General features: G+C 38.8%; 1 protein-coding gene across 7 annotated transcripts in view; it reads right to left on the bottom strand.

Annotated features, from left to right (window-relative positions):
* The window catches only part of LOC125230634 (kazrin), a 203,594-nt gene that overhangs the window by 5,211 nt on the left and 175,816 nt on the right, over positions 1-22,567 (bottom strand). For 3 of the 7 annotated variants that reach the window (XM_048135852.1, XM_048135857.1, XM_048135856.1), the window contains exons 10-16: positions 13,352-13,496; positions 12,129-12,284; positions 9,149-9,239; positions 7,530-7,711; positions 4,161-4,345; positions 570-666; positions 390-502 (exon numbers count right to left, since the gene is read on the bottom strand). In XM_048135852.1, the coding sequence (XP_047991809.1) occupies positions 390-502; positions 570-666; positions 4,161-4,345; positions 7,530-7,711; positions 9,149-9,239; positions 12,129-12,284; positions 13,352-13,496 (969 nt within the window). The remainder of the gene's footprint in view (positions 1-389; positions 503-569; positions 667-4,160; positions 4,346-7,529; positions 7,712-9,148; positions 9,240-12,128; positions 12,285-13,351; positions 13,497-22,567) is intronic. The other 4 variants (XM_048135854.1, XM_048135858.1, XM_048135853.1 and 1 more) reach the window with 3 other exon arrangements.

Genomic DNA, 22,567 nt, shown 5'->3' with positions numbered 1-22,567 from the left:
TACCATAGGTGCCGGGTTGGAATTTATTACTTCGCCGCATATCGCGTTGGCCTTTGGGAATAGGTCTTTGTGCCTCACAATAATTTTAATATAGCATCAGCTATTCAAAGCTCGTCAGTTCGCCTCTGATCAAACACATCGTCGTCTCAAGCAGAACCTACTGATTAAGTGACAAATATTACCTCTGCTAGTCCAAGGTCCGGTAGCCAATCTGCCGTGACCCAGGCGTGTATCAGCTGCCTGATGGTGGGATGGCGCACCAGGTCCGGCCTGCGTCGCTCCTCAATGGCCAGCCGTAACTTCTTGGCATCCCCGCTTCCAGGACCGACTTCAACACGACAGAACCAATGCAAAAACAAGAAAAGTCCCGAGCAAGTATCAAATGTTACCTGTGCTAGTCCAAGGTCTGGTAGCCACTCCGCCGCAACCCACGCATGCGTCAGCTGTCCGATGGTCGGATGGCGCACCAGGTCCGGTCTGCGCCGCTCTTCAATGGCCAGCCCGCGTGCGTCAGCTGTCCGATGGTCGGATGGCGCACCAGGTCCGGTCTGCGCCGCTCTTCAATGGCCGCAGCTTCTTGCGGTGCATCGGCTGCGTCACGCCCAGCCCCGCCTCCAGGTCCGTGTCCGTCAACTCGAGCAGAACCTGCCCATTCAAAGCACGGATCTAGAACCAACCAGAACAGAATATTTGACGCTACTATTGCGTCAATCGACGAAGCTGGTGGTTACAATGATGTTATAATGGAAGAATGAACTTAACACGGACAAACAACTATTGTGTCTAAAACAGTCTAGAGAGTATGTCAGCAAAGGTGGAAAGTTTTGCTCCTTAAGTGAATAAATGGTCTCCTTGTAAATAAAATAAATATAATTGTTAAACCCATTTTGGTCACTCACTAATTTTTTTGAGGGTTAAGGAACTACTATAGATTCAAATCTATATTTTTCGAATTCAGTTAAAATACTATTGATTTCATCAGGCTGGTATTTACAACCAAAACTGGCAACATAGCTCAATAAAATTGAATATAATTGGTGTATGAAAATAAAAAATAAATCAATTTTATTGACTTATAAAGTAATCACCATTAATCACATGCGCTTAACACAAATGAAGCGGGCATAAATTAAATAAAATGTACAAACGACAATGACACGAACTTATTTGGTAAATAAATAAATTGATTTTCAAGCGAATGAAAATAGACGTGGTTCACGTGGTTGAATTAACAGTGATAAAACATCACGAGCGATTTCGTTGAAATATTTCGAATTGAGATGACCTGATTTAAGAGTCACCGCATTTAGTCGATACGTTCAATTGAATAAAAGTTAAAATTGTATGTAAAATAATAGTTACATTTGTAGTTAAAATTGTATTCTTGTGTAATGTAGGTACATTTACGCAGAGGCGAAGCATCACCACAATATATTTTCAATGATAATTTTATACCGAAATTTTTGCGGAACTGATTTCCATATTAATCCAATAAATCGCCGAAAATTTGAATGATGACTTAATATGGTACCAAAAGGGGAAACATTGTTTGTCATTCAAATGTACGCGGAGCACTGTTCCCGCAAAATCCGATAACGATGATTGTAGACGTGGATTGCAAAAACGAAATAATAACGGATAGGCCAGACCAATTAGATTCATACAAACGTTTTGAGGAATTAATTAGCGAGCGAAATAAAGCGAGCTGGAAATCGTTTTTGTACGTTTACTTAATGCATGTTTATCTAAGTTTTCTTCATCCCGGGAAGTTTTCTAAATCACTCGATGTATAATTATGATATTGGAACCCACCATCAAATTCAAATTTAATTACTAGTAAAGTTTGGTGTATTAGACAGTAGTAAACTGTTTAAAATATTCATCATCATCAGCACACACAAAAACGGCTAGGTTCTAATATGTATAACAAGCAATAGGAATTCACAATAAGATTTTTTGGATCAACTTTCATTTTCCGTCGTACCATTCTCGAGTTAAGTAGGTACTTACAAGCCAAAAACTCAAAAATACCAAAGATTTTTCACAACTGATATGAATCAAACTCGGATTATACGCATTTTCAACCACAAAAAGGCTTGCAGCTAACTGGGAATAAATTGTCAAAAAAATCTTATTTGACTGGTCTAGAATCGGAGTAACGTACGACCGAGCCAAATCACCTTTTCACGAGCAAACAAGCGATTTTTTCCCATTTGATTCTACATTTCCTGCATGAAGCCTTAACTAAGGTAACTAATGGTCTGGTGAACGATTTTAGTATTTTCAAACTGTATGAGTACCTACAGAACTTTTTTCAGCTCACGCTGGGGGAGTGTATTTTTTTTCTTATTTAAGATGTACAGACGCGTTCAGTTACATGTGCAGACTTACATGAATAAAAATATCTGAACACGTTATATGCTCATAGTATTATGAGTCGTGTTCAGATGTTTTTGTTCGCGTAAGTGTGTATAAGTAACTGAACGTGACTGTACCCATGGGGATGTATATCTACATCAAATAGTCATTTGTCATTGGGATGATGTGTGACAATTATTTTATAGCTTTGAAAACTATTGCCAGAATGTGGGTTTTCTTATTTCACATACAGTATTATGTTAAATTAACGTGGTTGCTGAAGTGTCCTTTGTCCACTACAGGTACTGAAGTATTTTGGCTTCATTGCATTACATTTTCGTTTCAAAGTGATGCTTTATTACACACGAGCCAGCTATAGACTTGTCAATAATACGACCTAGCTCTGTATGATGTCCCAATGCTTTTTCGCCCGCATGAAGCAATGAGGCGATGGGATTGCATTGCGTCCCACCGATACCGCTCAAATCAGTACGTATTTATGCGAAGCTAACTGAGCAACAAGACCTGACCAGCTGCACAATAATGCTTCTCAACGCAATCTGGCGATACTGATTGTGTTAGGCTACTGAGAGAGAAAATGTAAGGAATGGAATCGAAATAATATTAAGTTGCACTTGAAAAATAAAATACTCATTTGTAATTCAAAAACTGTAAAGTAAGATGGAGCAAGAGAAATGTATGAGATGTGTATGGGATCCTCATACTTTTGATAAAATAAAGTACCTCCCAATGTTACTCATACCTCAACAGATCTTGGGTGGAGCGAATTAAATGAGCATGTGAATTGACAACTAAGGAATTAGAAATAAAGTACAAATTGTATGCTGCCTCCTATGAGGCCACGTCTCAAATGAGTTTTGGAGATTGTACAGTCAAGTGTAAAAATATGGGTGCGTACAACTTATCAAAAATATGTCCCATAGCACTTTATGTCGGCGGAATAAGGTCTCGGTACATATTTTTGAGCGGATAAAATCGATACGTATTTTTGCACTTGACTGTATGTATAGGTATTAAAAGACTTTAATAAATAAATAAAAGTATAGATAATTAAGTTTTTTTATAAATAATTGTTGAAGAAGTGGACCAATAACAGACAACACAAGAAATTAAATTCTTTGTGTAGGTTTCTATTATGAGCAGAAACGAAAGCATATTTGCTTTAAATTCATATAATCACGCCTGTGTAGGTAGGCAGAGCACATGGACTACTAAGTTTATGCCACTCTTGGCAAAAAGGGGTTGAAAGAAGAAATCAATGCAGTGACAGGTTGCCAGCCTCTCGCCCATATCGGGAAGAAAGGGGGTGGTGAAATTCTTAACCCGTCACCACACGGGGTCATTTGTTTGTCGTTTTCGGAATAATGAACCATTGTTAGAAATAACGCCAATAGTTCGATCACTGATTAAAAAAAACGCTGGAGGCCTAGCGGTAAAAACGTGCGACTTTCAATCCGGAGACCGCTGGTTCGAGCCCCGGTTCGTACCAATGAGTTATTCGAAACTTAAGTGCGAAACTGCGAACTAGGTACATTTGATATTTGCCAGTCGATTTTCAGTGAAGGAAAACATCGTAAGGAAATCGGACTAATCCCAGTAAGGCCTAGTTACCCTTCCGGTTAGAAGGTCAGATGGCAGTCGCTTTCGTAAATCTAAGGCCTACGCCCAATCTTGGGATTAGTTGTCAAAGCCTACTCCAGGCTCCCATAAGCCGTGACGAAGGCCGCGGGATAACGCAAGGAGGATGATGAGTCCGATCACTGATTTTCAGAGATACCAACCTTTCCACTCTTGACGTTGTCCGCGACGGCGGCAGCGTACTGCGGCATGCCTAGTGCCAGTTCCAACCACGCTATGATGGCAGGGGCCCTCCACCGCGAGAGAGGTAGCGAGGCTGCCTCGCGGAGTGCTGCCTCGCTGCCGAGCGGCGACCAGGCACGGGAACCCGTGCCGGCGTACACTGGTTCTAATAAAAAAAAAAACATTTATAAGTATGTATCTATCTATGTATATAAGTATGTATCTATATATATAAGTATGTATTTATCTATTTAAGTATGTACATCGTCGCTTAGCACCCATAGTACAAGCTATGCTTAGTTTGGGGTTAAGTTGATCTGTGTAAGGTGTCCCCCAATATTTATATTTATTTATTTATTTTATTTTCAATATTCAAATTTAAGATACTCTTGGTGGAACCAAGACCATCCAGCATCGGACACTTGGAGGCCTTGGTCATTTTTTCTTTGTATATGACATTTATTTCAGTTTATACTCTTGGTGATCAGAAAACTGATCACTATGTCTCGTTTTAGTGTCACGCGAACCGATCGCGTGAAGTGATCTAAGAGTAATATTGTTTGTTTCTGTTCTCTGTAAGAACGACATCCATTTTATTTACATTCGATACGCTAGACTAGACGAATTGGTTCTCTTCATTTCCATCACATATAAAAAATGACAACTAGAGAATTCGGACAGTATATAAATATTATAATAAATAAATAAATATTATAGGACATTCTTACACAGATTGACTGAGGCCCACGGTAAGCTCAAGAAGGCTTGTGTTGTGGGTACTCAGACAACAATATATATAATATATAAATACTTATATACATAGAAAACATCCATGACTCAGGAACAAATATCTGTGCTCATCACGCAAATAAATGCCCTTACCGGGATTCGAACCCGGGACCGCGGCGCAGCAGGCAGGGTCACTACCGACTGCGCCAGACCGGTCGTCAGTATATTACTGCTAGGAGTAGTGGAAGTACGACGGGTTAGGTTCTCAACGAGTTCAATTCCTCACGCCACCAGCGAAAATTTTGCAATTCTATATTCTAACTATCAACTGAAAACTGTTTAGGAAATAATTTTTAAGAAAAAAAAAACCGCCTTCCTTTGGGGTTCTGGTGATAAATACTTTCAAATGTTGGATTATGTTATCAATTCGTCTGTATATTTTTTTATGTTTGTTATTCGATATCTCCGTCATTTCTGAACCAATTTTGAAATTTGGATGATTCTGAAGTACTTACAGATGAGAATGATTATCAGAACGGAACTATAACCAGGGGCGGCTCACTCTTCATCAGCAGTTCCACTGCACCAAATGTCACTGTTCTGGACGTAAGTGCATACTGTTCTTATAAAAATACCAAAGTCACTATAAGTGTGCCGTTCAGATTTGAGGAGTTCCGTTCTGACCATCATCAGCAGTTCCACTGCACCAAATGTCACTGTTCCGTACGTAAATGCATGCTGTTCCTTTAAAAACACAAAAATCACCATATGTATGCCATTCAGATTTGAGGAGTTCCCTCGATTTCTCCAGGATCCCACCACCAGAACTGGTTCTGAGAAAAATGGGACCAATCTGTATGCGTATACATTCAATACAAAAAAAAATTTGAAAATCGGTCTAGTAACGACGGAGATATCGAGGAACAAACATTTAAAAAAAAAAAATACAGACGAATTGAGAACCCCTTCCCTTGAGATTTGGAAGGCGGTTAAAAAACTATAGCACTTTTTTACTTACTTTATACCAGCCGTCTAAAAGTTATTTTTGTTTTGTATTAAAAATGTACGGCACAATATCACATAACAGCTTTGCCACAAAAGCAGGATAATAACATTACAGAAATAAAGTAGCGGTCGTCCACTATATCCTCTTAAAAGGAATAAATCCAATATATGACATTTACGAGGTTCCCAAATAATGATGCTTTTTCTAAATAATGAAAGAATACAAAGATACTGAGCATCAAGTTCCGGAGTGGGGGCTTGTAAGTCTTATAACGTCACTTTTAAGCAAAATTTGTACCTAGGCGTGACGTCACGCGAAACTCAACGTACTGTACCGTCGTCATTTTTCATTTACGAGAAAAAAAAAATATCTGTCCAATTTTTTTTTATAATCTAACTGATGGACTAAATAGTTTTTTTAGTCGTCTCCCCTATTCACAGGACGCAACTGACCTGCTAGGTAGGTAGCGTTAACTTTTCTTTATGAATAACGCTGTGTAAAATATATTCAAAAATATTCAAATATTGGCCTTTGAGTTAGTGGATGAAGCTTTTGACGCGGTGTACGCTTTTATTACATTTCGGTATTTACTTTACGTCGTATAAATTGAAGTTATTCGTTTTAAAATGGATATAGATCGGGTACATATTTCTATCTATTACGCATCAAAGAGAATATGAAAGGAATAGTAGTAAAATAGAAATTTGCTCTCCAAAAAGCTAATAGTATGGCGACGGGGTTAATCTTTATAACTCTAGTATTATAATGTGGCGATACGAGCAGTTACTGCATGACAATCATGACATATATGAAGCGCTGGTGGCCTAGCGGTAAGAGCGTGCGACTTTCAATCCGGAGGTCGCGGGTTCGAACCCCGGCTCGTACCAATGAGTTTTTCGGAACTTATGTGCGAAATGTCATTTGATATTTGCCAGTCGCTTTTCGGTGAAGGAAAACATCTTGAGGAAACCGGACTAATTCCAATAAGGTCTAAGTAGTTACCCTTCGGGTTGGAAGGTCAGATGGCAGTCGCTTTCGTGAAAAACATTAAAAGTGCCTACGCCAAATCTTGGGATTAGTTGTCAAAGCGGACCCCAGGCTAACAACTTCAGTACAAAATCTGACACGCTCGGCCGCCATGAGCCGTGGAAAATGCCGGGATAACGCAAGGATGATGATGATGACATACATACATACGTATGTAGATCCATACTACTTCTTACCGATGGCGTGTGCGTTTTCACATTATCATATGTAGGACCGATATACCATACATTACAGGCGCCATCTTGGATTTTTTTCCATTGAAATTCTTCCAATACTGATGTCGGTCTGATATCGGAATATCGGATATCGGGATATCGGAATATTGGACCGGATAATGTGAAAACGGACTGACTCGTCGCTTGAGGCGCGTCGTTTGCGTCTTACGTCTTTCCTATACAAAATATACTCAGGAGACGTTAATACGTCCACCTTGGAACGCTCCAGGAATCCACTCACTAACCCTGAATCTTTGAGCGTGACAGCTCCGATCACATGCTTGCCAGTAATTTTAGGATGCTGCTTGACTAATACTAACACAAACAACACAGTAGAAAATTCTCTCTCTTACCACTCTCATGTCCGCTGTTCGCAGCGCTGCCAGACTTTGTGCGGTGACGGGATCGAGCGAAAACGCGTGAGATTGAGCCCCAAGCGGAACCCCGGCCGCGTGCACCTTTGCCTCCAGAGCGTGCCCGTAGTCCACCCACTAACCCTGAATCCTCACCCGGGCTTGAGAGCTGCTCGACCGACCTTTGAAAAAATGCTATTTAGCAAGATTCCAACTTCGTTGGTTAGTTTCTAATTACTAATTAAGAATAGGTATTGTATTTCCACTTTGTGATCGAAATTAACTCACATCCATCTTAGGCTGCGTTTCAGTTTTTTAAAGATGTGTTTGTCAAGGATCAAGGTGGGTACCTAAATGAAGCGATACATTGTTTTTAACAAACATCATTTTTGTCTGTCTGTCTGTCTGTTTGTCTGTCTGTCTGTGTGTGTGTGTGTCTGTGGCATCGTAGCTCCCTAACGGATGAACCGATTTAGATTTAATTTTTTTTAGTCTGAAAGCTGAGTTATTCGGGAGTGTTCTTAGCCATGTTTCATGAAAATCGGTCTACTATGTCGCAGTCGGGGTTTTTTTCAAAATTTTAATTTTGTGGTTAGGTTATGTCTACACAATTACACATCCTTGCACATTTCTGTTAGAAACGCAGACAAAATTTGATTTGTAGATATTCATAACTACTACTCGTGACCCAATCCCCCGAATGTATATATTAATTTAAGCTCTGGCTGTATGCTCACGCTCTCATAGTTCGAAACACGAGGATCCGCACATTCCACGCAAACATGAACTAGGGAACGGGATGTTTGATGTTTCAATCATAGTTTCAAACTTTACTCGGGTGCTCTGCCGAAGTATGAGTACTATGAGTAGTGCTCGTGGTACTAGCTAGAATTTAGGTTTATTTAGTAACTACTCCAAACAATGTACAATATTTGATAAAAGATGATCGACGTATCATAGCAAACTAACCTTTGTAATTAGTTAATATAAGTCCACGGAGTACAGTACCCGGCGATAATTATTGCATATCGGTTTTTCGTCTTCGTAGAGCGTTGTCTCTTTCTTGCTTATGTGACATTAATTGTCTCTTTCCAAAGACCGATGTGATTTCTTTATCGCCTGTAAGTACTTATTTTGTATCTAATAACTATTTAGCGATATACCTACTTCAATTGAAGAGAGCAAATACTTAGGTATATTTTAATTTACATATTTATGGCCAGAAATTCGTATATACTTGATGCACGCATAATCTGTATACCCTGGCAGTTAATGCGTTAACTTTAGGAGAAAAAACATAATTAAGTAGGTACACTTATTACTGTTATTTTTGTTTCAGGCAAAAAGCTGTTAAGCCCAGCAGTTTTCAGAAAAAAACAAGCAGTATATTCTAAGGTAGGTAAGTTATAACCACAAAATTAAAAAAAAATCCCGACTGCGACATAGTAGACCGATTTTCATGAAACATAGCTAAGAACACTAAATCGAAATCGGTTCATCCGTTCGGGAGCTACGATGCCACAGACAGACACACGCACAGACAAACAAACAGACAGACAAGTCGAACTTATAACACCCCGTCGTTTTTGCGTCGGGGGTTAAAAATGTATGATACCAACCTTGAGAGAGAGCCCGCGTCGATGGATCTCGTAAAGGGAGAAGCGCTGTTGTGTGGCGACAACGTCGGACTGCAGTCTCGAGGCGTGCTCACTAAGAACAAGGTTCATGGTCACTGTTTGCTCGATTTAGGAAGAGAATTAATAGAATAATATTTCAACACAGTTTGAGATTTCAGTGTGTAACGCAAGAATAGTCGTAACATAAGCCTCGTTGGGGCCAATTCAGATAATACGTGACATTACCAAGTAAAAGGTTGCCGCTTACCATAAAGAAGAAAATTTCTCGAATCTTTACACGAATTCAATGAATGTATTTAAGCTTACGCGACAATTTGGTACATTTTACTTGAAAACCTCACACATTTTATTTTTAACCGCCTTCCAAATCTCAAAGGAAAGGGGTTCTCAATTCGTGGTTTTTTTTTTTTTAATGTTTGTTCCTCGATATCTCCGTCGTTACTGGACCGATTTTGAAATTTTTTTTTTTTGATTGAATGTATATGCATACAGATTGATCCCATTTTTCTCAGAACCCAGTTCTGGTGGTGGGATCCTGGAGAAATCGAGGGAACTCCTCAAATCTGAAAGGCATACATATGGTGATTTTTGTGTTTTTAAAGGAACAGCATGCATTTACGTACGGAACAGTGACATTTGGTGCAATGGATCTCCTGATGATGGTCAGAATGGAACTCCTCAAATCTGAACGGCACACTTATAGTGACTTTGGTATTTTTATAAGAACAGCATGCACTTACGTCCAGAACAGTGACATTTGGTGCAGTGGAACTGCTAATGATGGTCAGAACGGAACTCCACAAATCTGAACGGTACACTTATAGTGACTTTGGTATTTTTATAATAACAGCATGCACTTACGTCCAGAACAGTGACATTTGGTGCAGTGGAACTGTTGATGAAGAGTGAGCCGCCCCTGGTTAGAGTTCCGTTCTGATAATCATTCTCATCTGTAAGTACTTCAGAATCATCCAAATTTCAAAATTGGTTCAGAAATGACGGAGATATCGAATAACAAACATTAAAAAATATACAGACGAATTGATAACATAATCCAACATTTGAAAGTATTTATCACCAAAACCCCAAAGGAAGGCGGTTTTTTTTTCTTAAAAATTATATCAGACGGTTATCGATATACTCATCAGTCAGTTGTTACGTTTTAATTCGTGTTGAAATATTTTTATGAAATCGCACACTTTTAATTTTGCAAAAGCTATTGCTAATCCTCTATCAGCACTCATATCATATCAGTTACCTATCATATTTATATTAACACTAGGTTACGTTCTGATAAGCTTATAAGTGTAAGATTAATACATAATTATATTATCTACCTACAATTTGCAATGTAAACCGATATAATAAATGAGATCACAGGAGTCAGGACCAAATGAGCCATACAATTAAAATACAATTTACGAAAATTATATTTTTTACTTCTCATTTACCACCATTGTTTTCCCACTTTGTAAAGTGAAGTATTTTACAATACCTACTTAACATAAAAGCCACGATCTCGAATCATATTAAAATTAACGTAATTTTCCAGCGAGTCCATTAAAAAATATGTACACGAGCCACTGAAATCGAAGCAACCAAATACAATGTTAACACAACTTTATTTAATTCCAAAACAAAATCATATTCATTTAATTTTCTTAATTTTTTAGACCTAAAATGTAAGTAAAATTTACAGATAGGTATTATTAACAGTGACTGTTTGGGCCCGTAAAAAAAACAGACAATGTTAGTGAAATGTTAATAAAAGTGTAACGATACGTATAACTCAATTTTCTTTGTTCTTTCAAGTAACTTTACCCGTCTAGAATATTTAATATAAATTCCGTCTTTATTAAAAGTATCTTGAACAAAAATAGCATATGCTTAAAACGATATGAGACTTTAAATTATGAGGTTCGTTGAGCAGCACCGTAAAGACGATAAGACAAGCCACCGGGACCGCTTACTCCGAGACAAAGAAAACCGACATCCGTCCCCAGATAAGGAAAAAACGCCATGTAGCCTTTATCTTAATAAACATGCGAATGTTTATTCTGACATATAAAAAGGTGAGGAATAACAAAACACATTTGGGGCATAAATTGTGCCACCATTAGCCACTTATCTGAATCTGTCATCGCTGGCAAAGCTTTTACTCCCATTGTTTATCAAATGATCGGCTCATTCCAACCAGTATATGTTAGACCTCGCAACCTGCTACAACTATATGTAACCAAAGACCTAGCCGTTTTTGGTTTGTCTGAAACAATAGGCACAGTAATAGCGGATCGGTTCCAACGACTCAATCTCGCCGTTAAGTAGGCTTTCTGTAATAAAACCACTGTCGGGTAAGCGGAAATTTTTACCACCCTGCCATTTTATGCCCCCTGATAAGAAAGGAACGACCGAATCTATAATAATTAAGTAGATACGATTCACGCTTTTTGCTAAGTAGCGTTGGTACTGAAGATAAATTTCACTTAATAATCACGAGGGCTTAAAAGAAAATCCTTTTTTGTTATAAAAACGAGGGAGCTGGAATTTAATTTCCTTTAATCTGCTATATTTTACAGAACTCCTTTTTTGCCTTATTATGCATCAATGATTCTTGAGTATATTTATCTTTTAATCCTTATTATGCATCAATGGCTCCTAAGTATATTTAACTCTGCATTAAATTACCCGTTTTTGAAAATCGTTATATGTACTAAGGAATGTCGTGACCCGCGTGCTAGTAAAAGTTGATTAGTGTTGCAAGAACCCTCATCAAATCGTTTATGGTCTGGGCTGTCAGTTTCATATCCTTTTGTTTGTTGTTAGTCCTTTCAAAAACTATATTAAACTATCAACAGGTAAACCACCTGCGAAATACTTGGAGGTGTAGCCTCTAGCCTTCCTTAGTGGAATGAAAAACTTTGCATAGCTTTAGTAGTTTGGATAATGAGTGTAAATTACTTACATTGATAAATATGGTGAGCCGAAGACACAAGTGACGCGGCATCCGTGTCGTACGGGTCCAATAGTGGAGGCGCGCCCTCAGCAGTGGAGTCGGACAGGTTGCCCCCGCACACCGACGTGGCGCCACCGTCGCTGCTCCCTGTCACTGAATAATCGCCTTCAAATTGTCTTTGACATACTCTGTCGCTTGTCGGCTCATCAGGAAAATCAGTAGCAACCGTTAGCCCTTTCAGTGCGCCAGAAACGTGTACCTGTCATTCGTAGCGCTCGCGCGCGTAGTGCTACGTTGATTATTGTGTAAGACTAAGATCTACGCGCTACGAGTTACGTGTATCTAGTTATAGTAGTTCTGTTTTGCAGTGTAAAAAAGTTTCGTAGCGTTCTGGAGTTTCGTAGCTAAGTGACTTTAGACGCAACTGCACGTCGAAAGGGGTAACTTAAATTGCTATTGATAAATCGTGATTTGAGGAAAATGCATGTGGTGACTTTCGAAAACGATATTTTTTTTACTATGGTATATGCAAATATAGAAAATAATGCAAATGTCTGTTATATTCGTATTTAACATATAACCATAAATATATCTCTTTATAATTATTAAATCAGCATATAAAATACTTTCTAAACACATTGAGAGTGATAAGAGTTCTTAGGTACTGCATACGAGTAGGAGTATATTGAAAACATAAGCAGGCATAAATTTATGAACAACCCCTGAATCATTGTCACAATCGCTGAAGATATCTCGTTGATAAATACCTACCTGTTTAATATGTATATACCCCAAGTGAACATTGGCTTATACCTACACATTATATATTTCGCTTTAATACCTGAAGATAATGTTTATATTGTTTGAAGATGCTCTATTATTCCGACATCACAGGGCGACGTGCCTCGCCAACTATTATTGTACTCCTCGGAGACAAAATTTTGGCAAAGGATCACTCGTGAATAAGTATCGTAATCCTTTGTCGCTTATCGCTACTAGCGCCGAGGGCTTGCTTCTGTCCCGCCATTGTCCGCAGATTTTTGTGCTAATCCCTGCTCGGCGAGCTCTTAACGACTTAAGTCGAGAGCACTTCGCAAATTTCAAGTTTCACTGATTGTCGCTTTGACATTAAATTGATAATAAGACGGAGTTTTGAGCGAGATGGGCCGAGACTACAATTAAGAGTTAAATTGTACAATTAAGGAGTTATGAAATGCCTTGTAATTTGTCACCTCTGACGCCAGAGTCGGCGCTGCAGCTGCCCCGGTCTCCGACCAGCCCCGAGGGTCCTCCCAGCATCATCGGGGGCCCTAATCCGAGGGACGCCACGCTCTCACCTTCAGACAGACACCCGGCCGCTTGCAGCTGTCTTCTTGCCTTTTAAAACACATTTATTTTACATAAAATCATTAATTTGCATAATCCTCCCCTCATTTATTTGATTCATTCTCTTCTCAATAAGTTTAATCCCGTTTCGTGCCTCAGTAAATTTAAAGAAGATATTAAATTTAAATAAAGTAGGCCACCAGTTTCCGTGAAGTGCAGAGGCGCGTTAACATTTAATGACAGAGTTTTCATCAAAGAACGATGGAGGGCATAAATTACTTAAGATGTGTGTTAATTCTACTTATATTTCAAAGAACTGACTGGGGAAGTAGGCCACCAAAGTAAAGTTATTAATGCAAGAAAATTATTTTAGAAGCGTGCTGAATAACATTTCAATATCCATTTTACTCAAAAACATCTTTTGAAAAGTTTTGATGAATTTAAACTCAAGTGAACAGAATACAATCCTTTTATTCGTAATCGATCACAATTCCAATGTAGATAGAGAAACTTTCACAATTATCTTTAATACCACACGTGACAATTCACCATATTTGCTTATAACGACATTTCACTTCAACGTCCAACACTCGACTGACTCCTCAGCCGCTCAACCGATACAATTTTATTATCGGTTGACCAGCTGTGCCTGCCCCTGATTGGCCGGTTTTCAAACCCAACCAATCAGGGCAGTCGGTGACTCTGACAGCAACACAAGTGACAACTAGCTTCTTGTTTATCAAAGTACCCTCTATACAATAAATTAAATACAATTATAATTAAAAATCATCACATTCGGCCATCCGTGCGAGTGCAACTCCCGGTGCATTGAGCGTATCACAGGCAAGGAAAGCCGTTACATTATTTATTAGAACATACTAAGTATCAATTAAAATTGCGCTCCATAAATCACTATATCATTTTACTATTTATTACAATTACACTAGTTAAAAATCATCACATTCGGTCAATATTTACTATTCATTTACAGTAGCCGATTGACTCTGTTGTTGCAGTTTAGACAACGGAACATCATCTTCACTGTCGTAATCAGATGACTCTCCAGAAGAATCACTCGATTTTTCCGCGGCGGTACTGGAGGATATAGTGTTTATCCACGGCCTTATTCTGTCTGCGGCAACAACAGTTTCAAACGACTTACTTTTTTTATTGAATCCTGGAACAGTACTTATTTTGTACCTATCATTACCTAAGGCTTCTGTCACTTTATAAGGCCCAATAAATTTAGACAAAAGCTTGCTACTGTTACCTTTGTTATAGTAATTGGTACGTGTGATCTTTATTAGGTCTCCTCTTTATAAACGGCAGCGGGTGCTCGACTATTGTCATGACGCAACTTTTGTTTTTGTTGAGCGGCTTCTATATTAGCACTGGCGCTATCTCTGATTGATTGTACGCTTTCTAGAGACTCGGCAGCAACGATGCCGAGTTTATTAGCCAAACCGTCGGGAAGCGTGCAGCCAAATAGAACTTCCGATGCCGTTTTTCGAGTGGACGCATTAATACTATTGTTTATACCCCACTGTATCTTACCCAGCCACGTGTCCCAGTCACGCTCATCTCTGTCGGAATTGTGTTTTTTAGCGAATTTAAAATGGTCTGGTTGAAGCGTTCAGCCTGACCATTTGACCTTGGGCACGCGACTGCGTTCAATACGTGTTTGATCCCGTGTAGGTCACAAAACTTTTTAAAACTGCTTGAAGTGAATGAGGTCCCTCGGTCAGATATAATACGAGAAGGCAATCTAAAATCATAAAATATGCTTTCAAGAATCTTCAACGTACTTTTAGTTTTTGTGTCCTTCACGGGCTTAACAAATACATATTTGGTAAAGCCATCAACCACAGTCAGAATGTAGGCGTTCCCTTTTTTACTCTTAGTAAACGGCCCCAGATGGTCAATATGTACTGTATGGAAGGGAACGTCCACCTTCTGGATGGGATGTAAATGGCCAGCTTTCTGGTTTTTAGCACTATCCTTATTGTATGCACATTGTATACATGAACGTACATATTTTTTTACGAACTTGCGCAACTTGGGGAACCAGTACTGTGCCTGAACTCTTTCAATCGTTTTTGTTTCACCTAAGTGTCCAATGTCATCGTGATTTGACCTACATATCTGGAATCGCGCATCCCGAGGAACCACAAGACATAATTTGTCTCCTACTCGTCTGTAAAGTTTTTGCTCCTTCACGACAAAGTTTTTCTTTATGTCTTTTGATTCCTCGTCATTGTCAGGTTTTAAAATCTTAACAATCCTTGCAATATCGGGGTCTGTCATTTGTAGGGTCAAAAGCCAATGCTGGTCAGTGTTAATATGATATACTGTCATTGTCGAATGGTCGTTAAGGTCTGTTAAACTGGTATTGCGGCTTAAGGCGTCAACGTGTGCCATTTGCGCACCCGGTCTGTATTCGATGTCGAATGTAAATTCGCTTATCTGAAGCCACCAACGGGCAATGCGTGGTACAAGATCGCGTTTGGTGAGAGTAGTCCTAATGGCATTACAGTCGGTCACTACCTTGAAGTTGGTCCCTAAAAGATACACCCTAAACTTTTTTAAGGAGCACACTATGGCTAAGGTCTCTAATTCGTAAGAATGCAGGTGTCGTTCCTCAGGCGTAGTCTGTCTACTGAAGTATGCGACCGGCTTCAGTACCCGAGGGTTCTCCTGCCATTGTAATAATATACCACCTACGCCCAAGGAACTGGCATCTGTATGGAGTTCGGTGTCTAATTTTGGGTTGTATAGAGCTAAAATTGGACGCTCAATTAATTTATCTTTTAGCAAAGTAAATGCCCTCGATTCTGCCTCAGACCATTGAAAAGGAACATCTTTTTTTAACAAATTAGTAAGAGGCCGTGCTATCTCACCGAAACCTCTGACAAATTTTCTGAAGTATCCGGCTAGTCCCAAAAATTGACGGACTTCATGAATGGATTTTGGTACTGGGAACTCCTTAACCGCCATGATTTTATTCTCGTCAGGACGTATTCCACTGAAGGAAATCTCATATCCCAAATATTTTATAACGTCATCAAAAAAAGTACATTTAGACAGTTTTAGAGTCAAACCATATTCACGCAAAAGCTTCAGAACCTCTTCTAGTCTTTGGAACCCCTGTTCAATGTCTTCCGATGGCACAAGAATGTCATCTAAATACGCCAATGCAGCATCAAAGCGCTTTGAGCCAAGCATCTTATTGATAAGTCTCTGAAAAACCGCGGGTGCATTGGCAAGGCCAAATGGCATTCGTTTGAACTCGAAATGACCGTCTGGAGTCACAAATCCTGTATAACGACGACTTTCTTGTGCCATGGGAACCTGGTAATATCCCGAAGCAAGATCTAAGGAGGTAAAGAAACGATTACCGCTAAGATTGTTCAACTGGTCTTCTATAAGAGGTAGGGGAAAGCAGTCCTTCCTAGTTTTATTATTTAATGCCCTGAAGTCTATGCACAAACGTTGTTCCCCGGTCTTTTTTTTTACCATTAAAATGGGGCTCGCAAATTCAGATTCAGATTCTTGGATAATATCATTTTGCAATAGCTCGTCTATTATACCACGCACTTGCTCACGTTCGGAAAAAGACAGTCGATAGGGTCGATATACTACTGGCCTATCGTCATTCAAGTCAATTGTCATCTCTACGTCTTTTGCGAGCCCTATTTCACTAAGATTCATAGCAAAACAGTCGCGGTACGATTGTAGCATGTCATAAAGCCTATCTGCATTTTCCTCGCTAACGCCCTTCCCTACCTTAATCTCCGCGCGATCTAACGGCTTCATGGCAGTCACATCTTTAGTTATTCGGTTGACGTTACAAAACGATCTCTCTACAAAAGGCGTAGCTCGAGCTAATAAGGTGTCTTCAGATATTATTAGTTTATCTGGTCGACAATTCGTTATGACCACCTGACCCTTCCCTTGTTCGATGTGGTAAACTCCCTGATGCAAGTGATATTCTCTACCCGGTTCTGTACAAGTATACCCTTCCATGTAAATATCACCAGAGTATGCACCTTCATTGGCGCATACTTCAACCAGTCCTACTTTCTCAATCTCATTGGATCCTACACTCACAAGTTTAATGCTCTTATCATGTCGGGGTAAGTCGGCTGTAGACGGGCTTTTGTAAAATAAAAGCTTGTGACAGTCTTTCAACACAGTCACACCGGGCAGCTCAGTAAAATCTTGACCAATAAGAAGGGGTGCGCGTAAAAAATTATCTTGAACTACAAGTACTTCAACCCTGGCTTCGACATCATCAAGTTTTAGCGTAATAAAACTCTTGTATAGTGGAATCACCGAACCTTCCCCAAAGCCTATAATCACCGGAAGTTCATTAAAACATTTCAACAAATTTAACGTTCGTGCCTCTGTTTCGCGCATAAGGGTGCCCTCACTACCAAAGTCGACATAGGATACGAAATTTTGACTGTTGGCTAAAACCTTTTTATAGAATTTGTCATTGGGGTTGTTCGAGATAGATATAGACAAAGTCTTCCGTTCGCCGCTAATAGTTTTATTGTCGTTCGTCGGTTGCCGGGCTAAGGGATCGAGTTTGCAAGCTGCGGTATCGTGCCCCACCCTAAAACATTTCTGACATTTAACTATGGGATTTGGGCACTTATGAAAGGTATGTCCCTTCGATCGACAGTTAAAACAAGTTACTCCTGCCTCGCTGGATTTAGACGTTTGACTAGGCTGAAAATTACTATTGGACTGGAAATTACTATTGCGCTTTTTGACATATGACGGCATTTCGGTGGTTCTCTGAGAATTGAGAAAGTTCAGGAGATCCTCTGGTTCCTTACAATTCAACGCTTGCGCGCCATTCCTAATAGATTTGTCTAAAATTCCGTATATTACACAGTCGACTGCTTTTTGGCCTTTAATTTCACAGCGATTTAACAAAGTGAGTTTATCATAGAAATATTCCCGCAAGTTCTCATTAAATCGTGTAGTGCGCGCCAGCATCTCCTCCAGAAGCCGACCATAATTTTGCTCATTGGGAAAGGCCTTTAGAAGTTTAGCCTGCCACTCATCCCAGCTATAATTAACCGAAGGCAATGCCTCAAACCACTTTTTTGCAAGGCCTGCTAATTTCTGAAGAGCAAAATGCATGGTTTGCTTCTGGTCCCACTCATATATACTAGAACACTCGTTAACCTTTCTTAGCCAACTTTCCGTAGTCTGCGTTTTGCTGGACGGGTCAAACTCCGGTATCACGTTATTCATGTGATTGTTATTGAATTTAACTTTATCATTTCCGCGAATAGAAGAGACAAGTTTAAGTACCTCGTCCACAGTGAAGCCCGCAACCGGTGGCTCGCTTGTTGATTGTGGCGTCTCCTGGTCCAGTTCGAACGGTGCCAAGTTCTGCGACTCTGTGGGGATCTTACTTGGTTCGACCTCTTCAATCACCCACGTCGTGACATCTTGAGTGGTTTTGCGTCCCCGTTTAGCGGCGGACAGCGGCGGCCGGTCGTAACTTCCCTTCCGCTTACGACTCCGTCGCTTTTGCTTCGCGTCGTCGCCGTCATTATCCATTATCTCGGAAAAAGAAAAATTGAGTTAGTTAACAAACAGTATTATATGTAACTTAAAATTTACTTAGCTGTGATGAGACACACATGGCCTCTAATAACTAGGGAACGTACATAGCTCCATTCAGACACACATGGCCTGTAATGACTAAGGAACATACATAGCTCCATTCAGACACACATGGCCTGTAATAACTTAGGAACATACATAGCTCCATTCAGACACACATGGCCTGTAATAACTAAGGAACATACATAGCTCCATTCAGACACACATGGCCTGTAATAACTAAGGAACATACATAGCTCCATTCAGACACACATGGCCTGTAATAACTAAGGAACATACATAGCTCCATTCAGACACACATGGCCTGTAATGACTAAGGAACATACATAGCTCCATTCAGACACACATGGCCTGTAATAACTAGGGAACATACATAGCTCCATTCAGACACACATGGCCTGTAATAACTAAGTGCTTGACTGACATAAAATGATTTAGGGATAATTTAGTTCTTACCTTATTTTTCTTAATTTCAGTTTTTTTTTATTACTTTGAGCTAGTGAACACTACATCACACTAGTTTAAACTAGTTTCCTACAGTTTTACACCATTTTTACACCGGTTTACACTTAGTTTACACTTAGTTTACACTAGTTTACACTTAGTTTACACCAGTTTACACTTAGTTTACACCAGTTTACGCTAGTTCACACTAGTTTACACCAAGTTTACTTTAGTTTACACCAAGTTTACTTTAGTTTACACCAAGTTTACTTTAGTTTACACCAAGTTTACTTTAGTTTACACCAAGTTTACTTTAGTTTACACCAAGTTTACTTTAGTTTACACCAAGTTTACTTTAGTTTACACCAAGTTTACTTTAGTTTACACCAAGTTTACACCAAGTTTACACCAAGTTTACTTTAGTTTACACCAAGTTTACTTTAGTTTACACCAAGTTTACTTTAGTTTACACCAAGTTTACTTTAGGTTCACTAAGTTTACTTTAGGTTCACCAAGTTTACTTTAGTTTACACCAAGTTTACTTTAGTTTACACCAAGTTTACTTTAGTTTACACCAAGTTTACTTTAGTTTACACCAAGTTTACACCAAGTTTACACCAAGTTTACTTTAGTTTACACCAAGTTTACTTTAGTTTACACCAAGTTTACTTTAGGTTCACTAAGTTTACTTTAGGTTCACCAAGTTTACTTTAGTTTACACCAAGTTTACTTTAGTTTACACCAAGTTTACTTTAGTTTACACCAAGTTTTACTTTAGTCTTACTTTACTTTTACTTTACTTTTGCTTTAGTTTTACTTTAGTTTTGCTTTAGTTTTACTTTAGTTTTACTTTAGTTTTACTTAAGTTTTACTTTACTTTTACTTTAGTTTTACTTTAGTTTTACTCTAGTTTTACTTTAGTTTACTTTAATTTACTTTATATAATGATCGGGAATAACTATGAATTATATCGTCTTTTACGCACTTAAAAAAAAACACAATTAACTAGTCACATTAAAAACAGCATTAATTCAACCTTCAAACATGCTAAGGTACACTAGAACCTGTCAAACCAAGTACCTATTATGATACTTGTTAAAATCCTTTTAAATTCAACGTAATCTTGTTTCGTTTTATTTTATCTAGTTTTTATAACTTTTTATATCTACAACACAAATCAGTTCAACCACTTTATCTATTTAGTTTCGGGATTGCCATAACCTACTAGTACGACGCTTTATTTCGGTTATCAGTTAACATTAACATTGTAATTACTCGTAACTAAGGCGTTAGGGTATGATAGGTCATAGAAAATGAATCATTAATAAACTAGGAAGGTTATAGCAATCCGGTGAATCATACGAACGACAGAACACTGAGGTCCGATTCCTCACTTTGATCGAATATTTTTCAGTAATACTTTTTAAAACGTTCTTACCTTATTGGCGCGTAGATAAATCCCCTCTTCTGAGTTTTGATGAATTTAAACTCAAGTGAACAGAATACAATCCTTTTATTCGTAATCGATCACAATTCCAATGTAGATAGAGAAACTTTCACAATTATCTTTAATACCACACGTGACAATTCACCATATTTGCTTATAACGACATTTCACTTCAACGTCCAACACTCGACTGACTCCTCAGCCGCTCAACCGATACAATTTTATTATCGGTTGACCAGCTGTGCCTGCCCCTGATTGGCCGGTTTTCAAACCCAACCAATCAGGGCAGTCGGTGACTCTGACAGCAACACAAGTGACAACTAGCTTCTTGTTTATCAAAGTACCCTCTATACAATAAATTAAATACAATTATAATTAAAAATCATCACAAAAGTAACAAAAGGTTGCGACGCAACCGCGAGTGTTCTGCCGCAAAGGTATGTTGAGATTATTTACGACAAATTTCTCCGCAATTTAGATCTAAAGGAGCAATTTGAAATGGTAATTAACATCGGCCATGATGAATGTTCCGTAGTGAGCATTCATCATAATATTCTGTCGATATGCGTTTATTTATTACACTTTGAGAGACAATTCCATCCGCTCATGTCCGGCAAAATTTGGGATAATATTGCGGATATTTTAATTCTGACATAGCAAATTGATTGATGATTTCGTGGTTATTTCATCTTCATAAATCTAAACAGTTTGAAGACATCGCGCCATTAAATTTATCTATAATTTGGATGAAATACAGCTGAGGAACTGTTGTTTATCTTCGAAATGGCGTTGTCGAAAAACAAGACTTAATGAATGGCTGCAGTTGGAAATAGTGAGGCTCGCCTGTCAGAAATACTTTAGCAACTTAACCCCATTACGGAGCGAGGTCACTCGACCAAGCTATCTTCGTAGTGGCACGAATACCGAGTTCCGTCTAAAACATTTGTTGCTCCTACATTCTTTTATCTCTTGTCTATAAGATGCGATAAGATATTGAGTTTGGCCGACAGGGAGTTTGGGATTGGATTGGATGCATCGATAGCTTCTGTCGTGGCATTGCTCGGAAGCGTTCTATTAGTTTAAGGATGTGATATTTGTTCGCCCTCTTGGGTTGTTTCTCTTTTTAAAATATTCGCTTTTCGAAACTAGTAATGTAAATGGACAAATTGTTAATAGATTTCCTCGAAGGCTCTCTAAATGGGTAAGAGTAATAAATACTTTTGATAAGGTGCAGTAGGATCAAAAAGTTGAAAATGGCTTATTTATTCATCAAAATATGGCAGCCATAAACAGCCATAAATTGGCTCAAAGGACGGTATCAATAAGGATTCAGAACCCTGTGTTTTTAACTTTTGCTCGACGGAAAAAAAACACGAATATGGGTCTAAAATGTAGTTTAAAGAAGTCACATTTAATTTTGCTTCAGCTTAAGAAAAAGCTTCTTAGAATCGACAATATTATTGTTGAGGGAAGTCAGCGATTACCTTTTAGTATTAAAACACGCCAATAAAAATTACTAACACGTTATAATTATATTCTCGCTCCCGAAAACGCAAAATACATCCGTTCCTGCTTACAATCAGTAAAG

Source organism: Leguminivora glycinivorella, chromosome 10, assembly GCF_023078275.1.
Source record: "Leguminivora glycinivorella isolate SPB_JAAS2020 chromosome 10, LegGlyc_1.1, whole genome shotgun sequence".
Classification (NCBI taxonomy): domain Eukaryota; kingdom Metazoa; phylum Arthropoda; class Insecta; order Lepidoptera; family Tortricidae; genus Leguminivora; species Leguminivora glycinivorella.
Note: the sequence above shows the minus strand (reverse complement) of the source record. Positions and strands in the feature narration are given on the sequence as shown.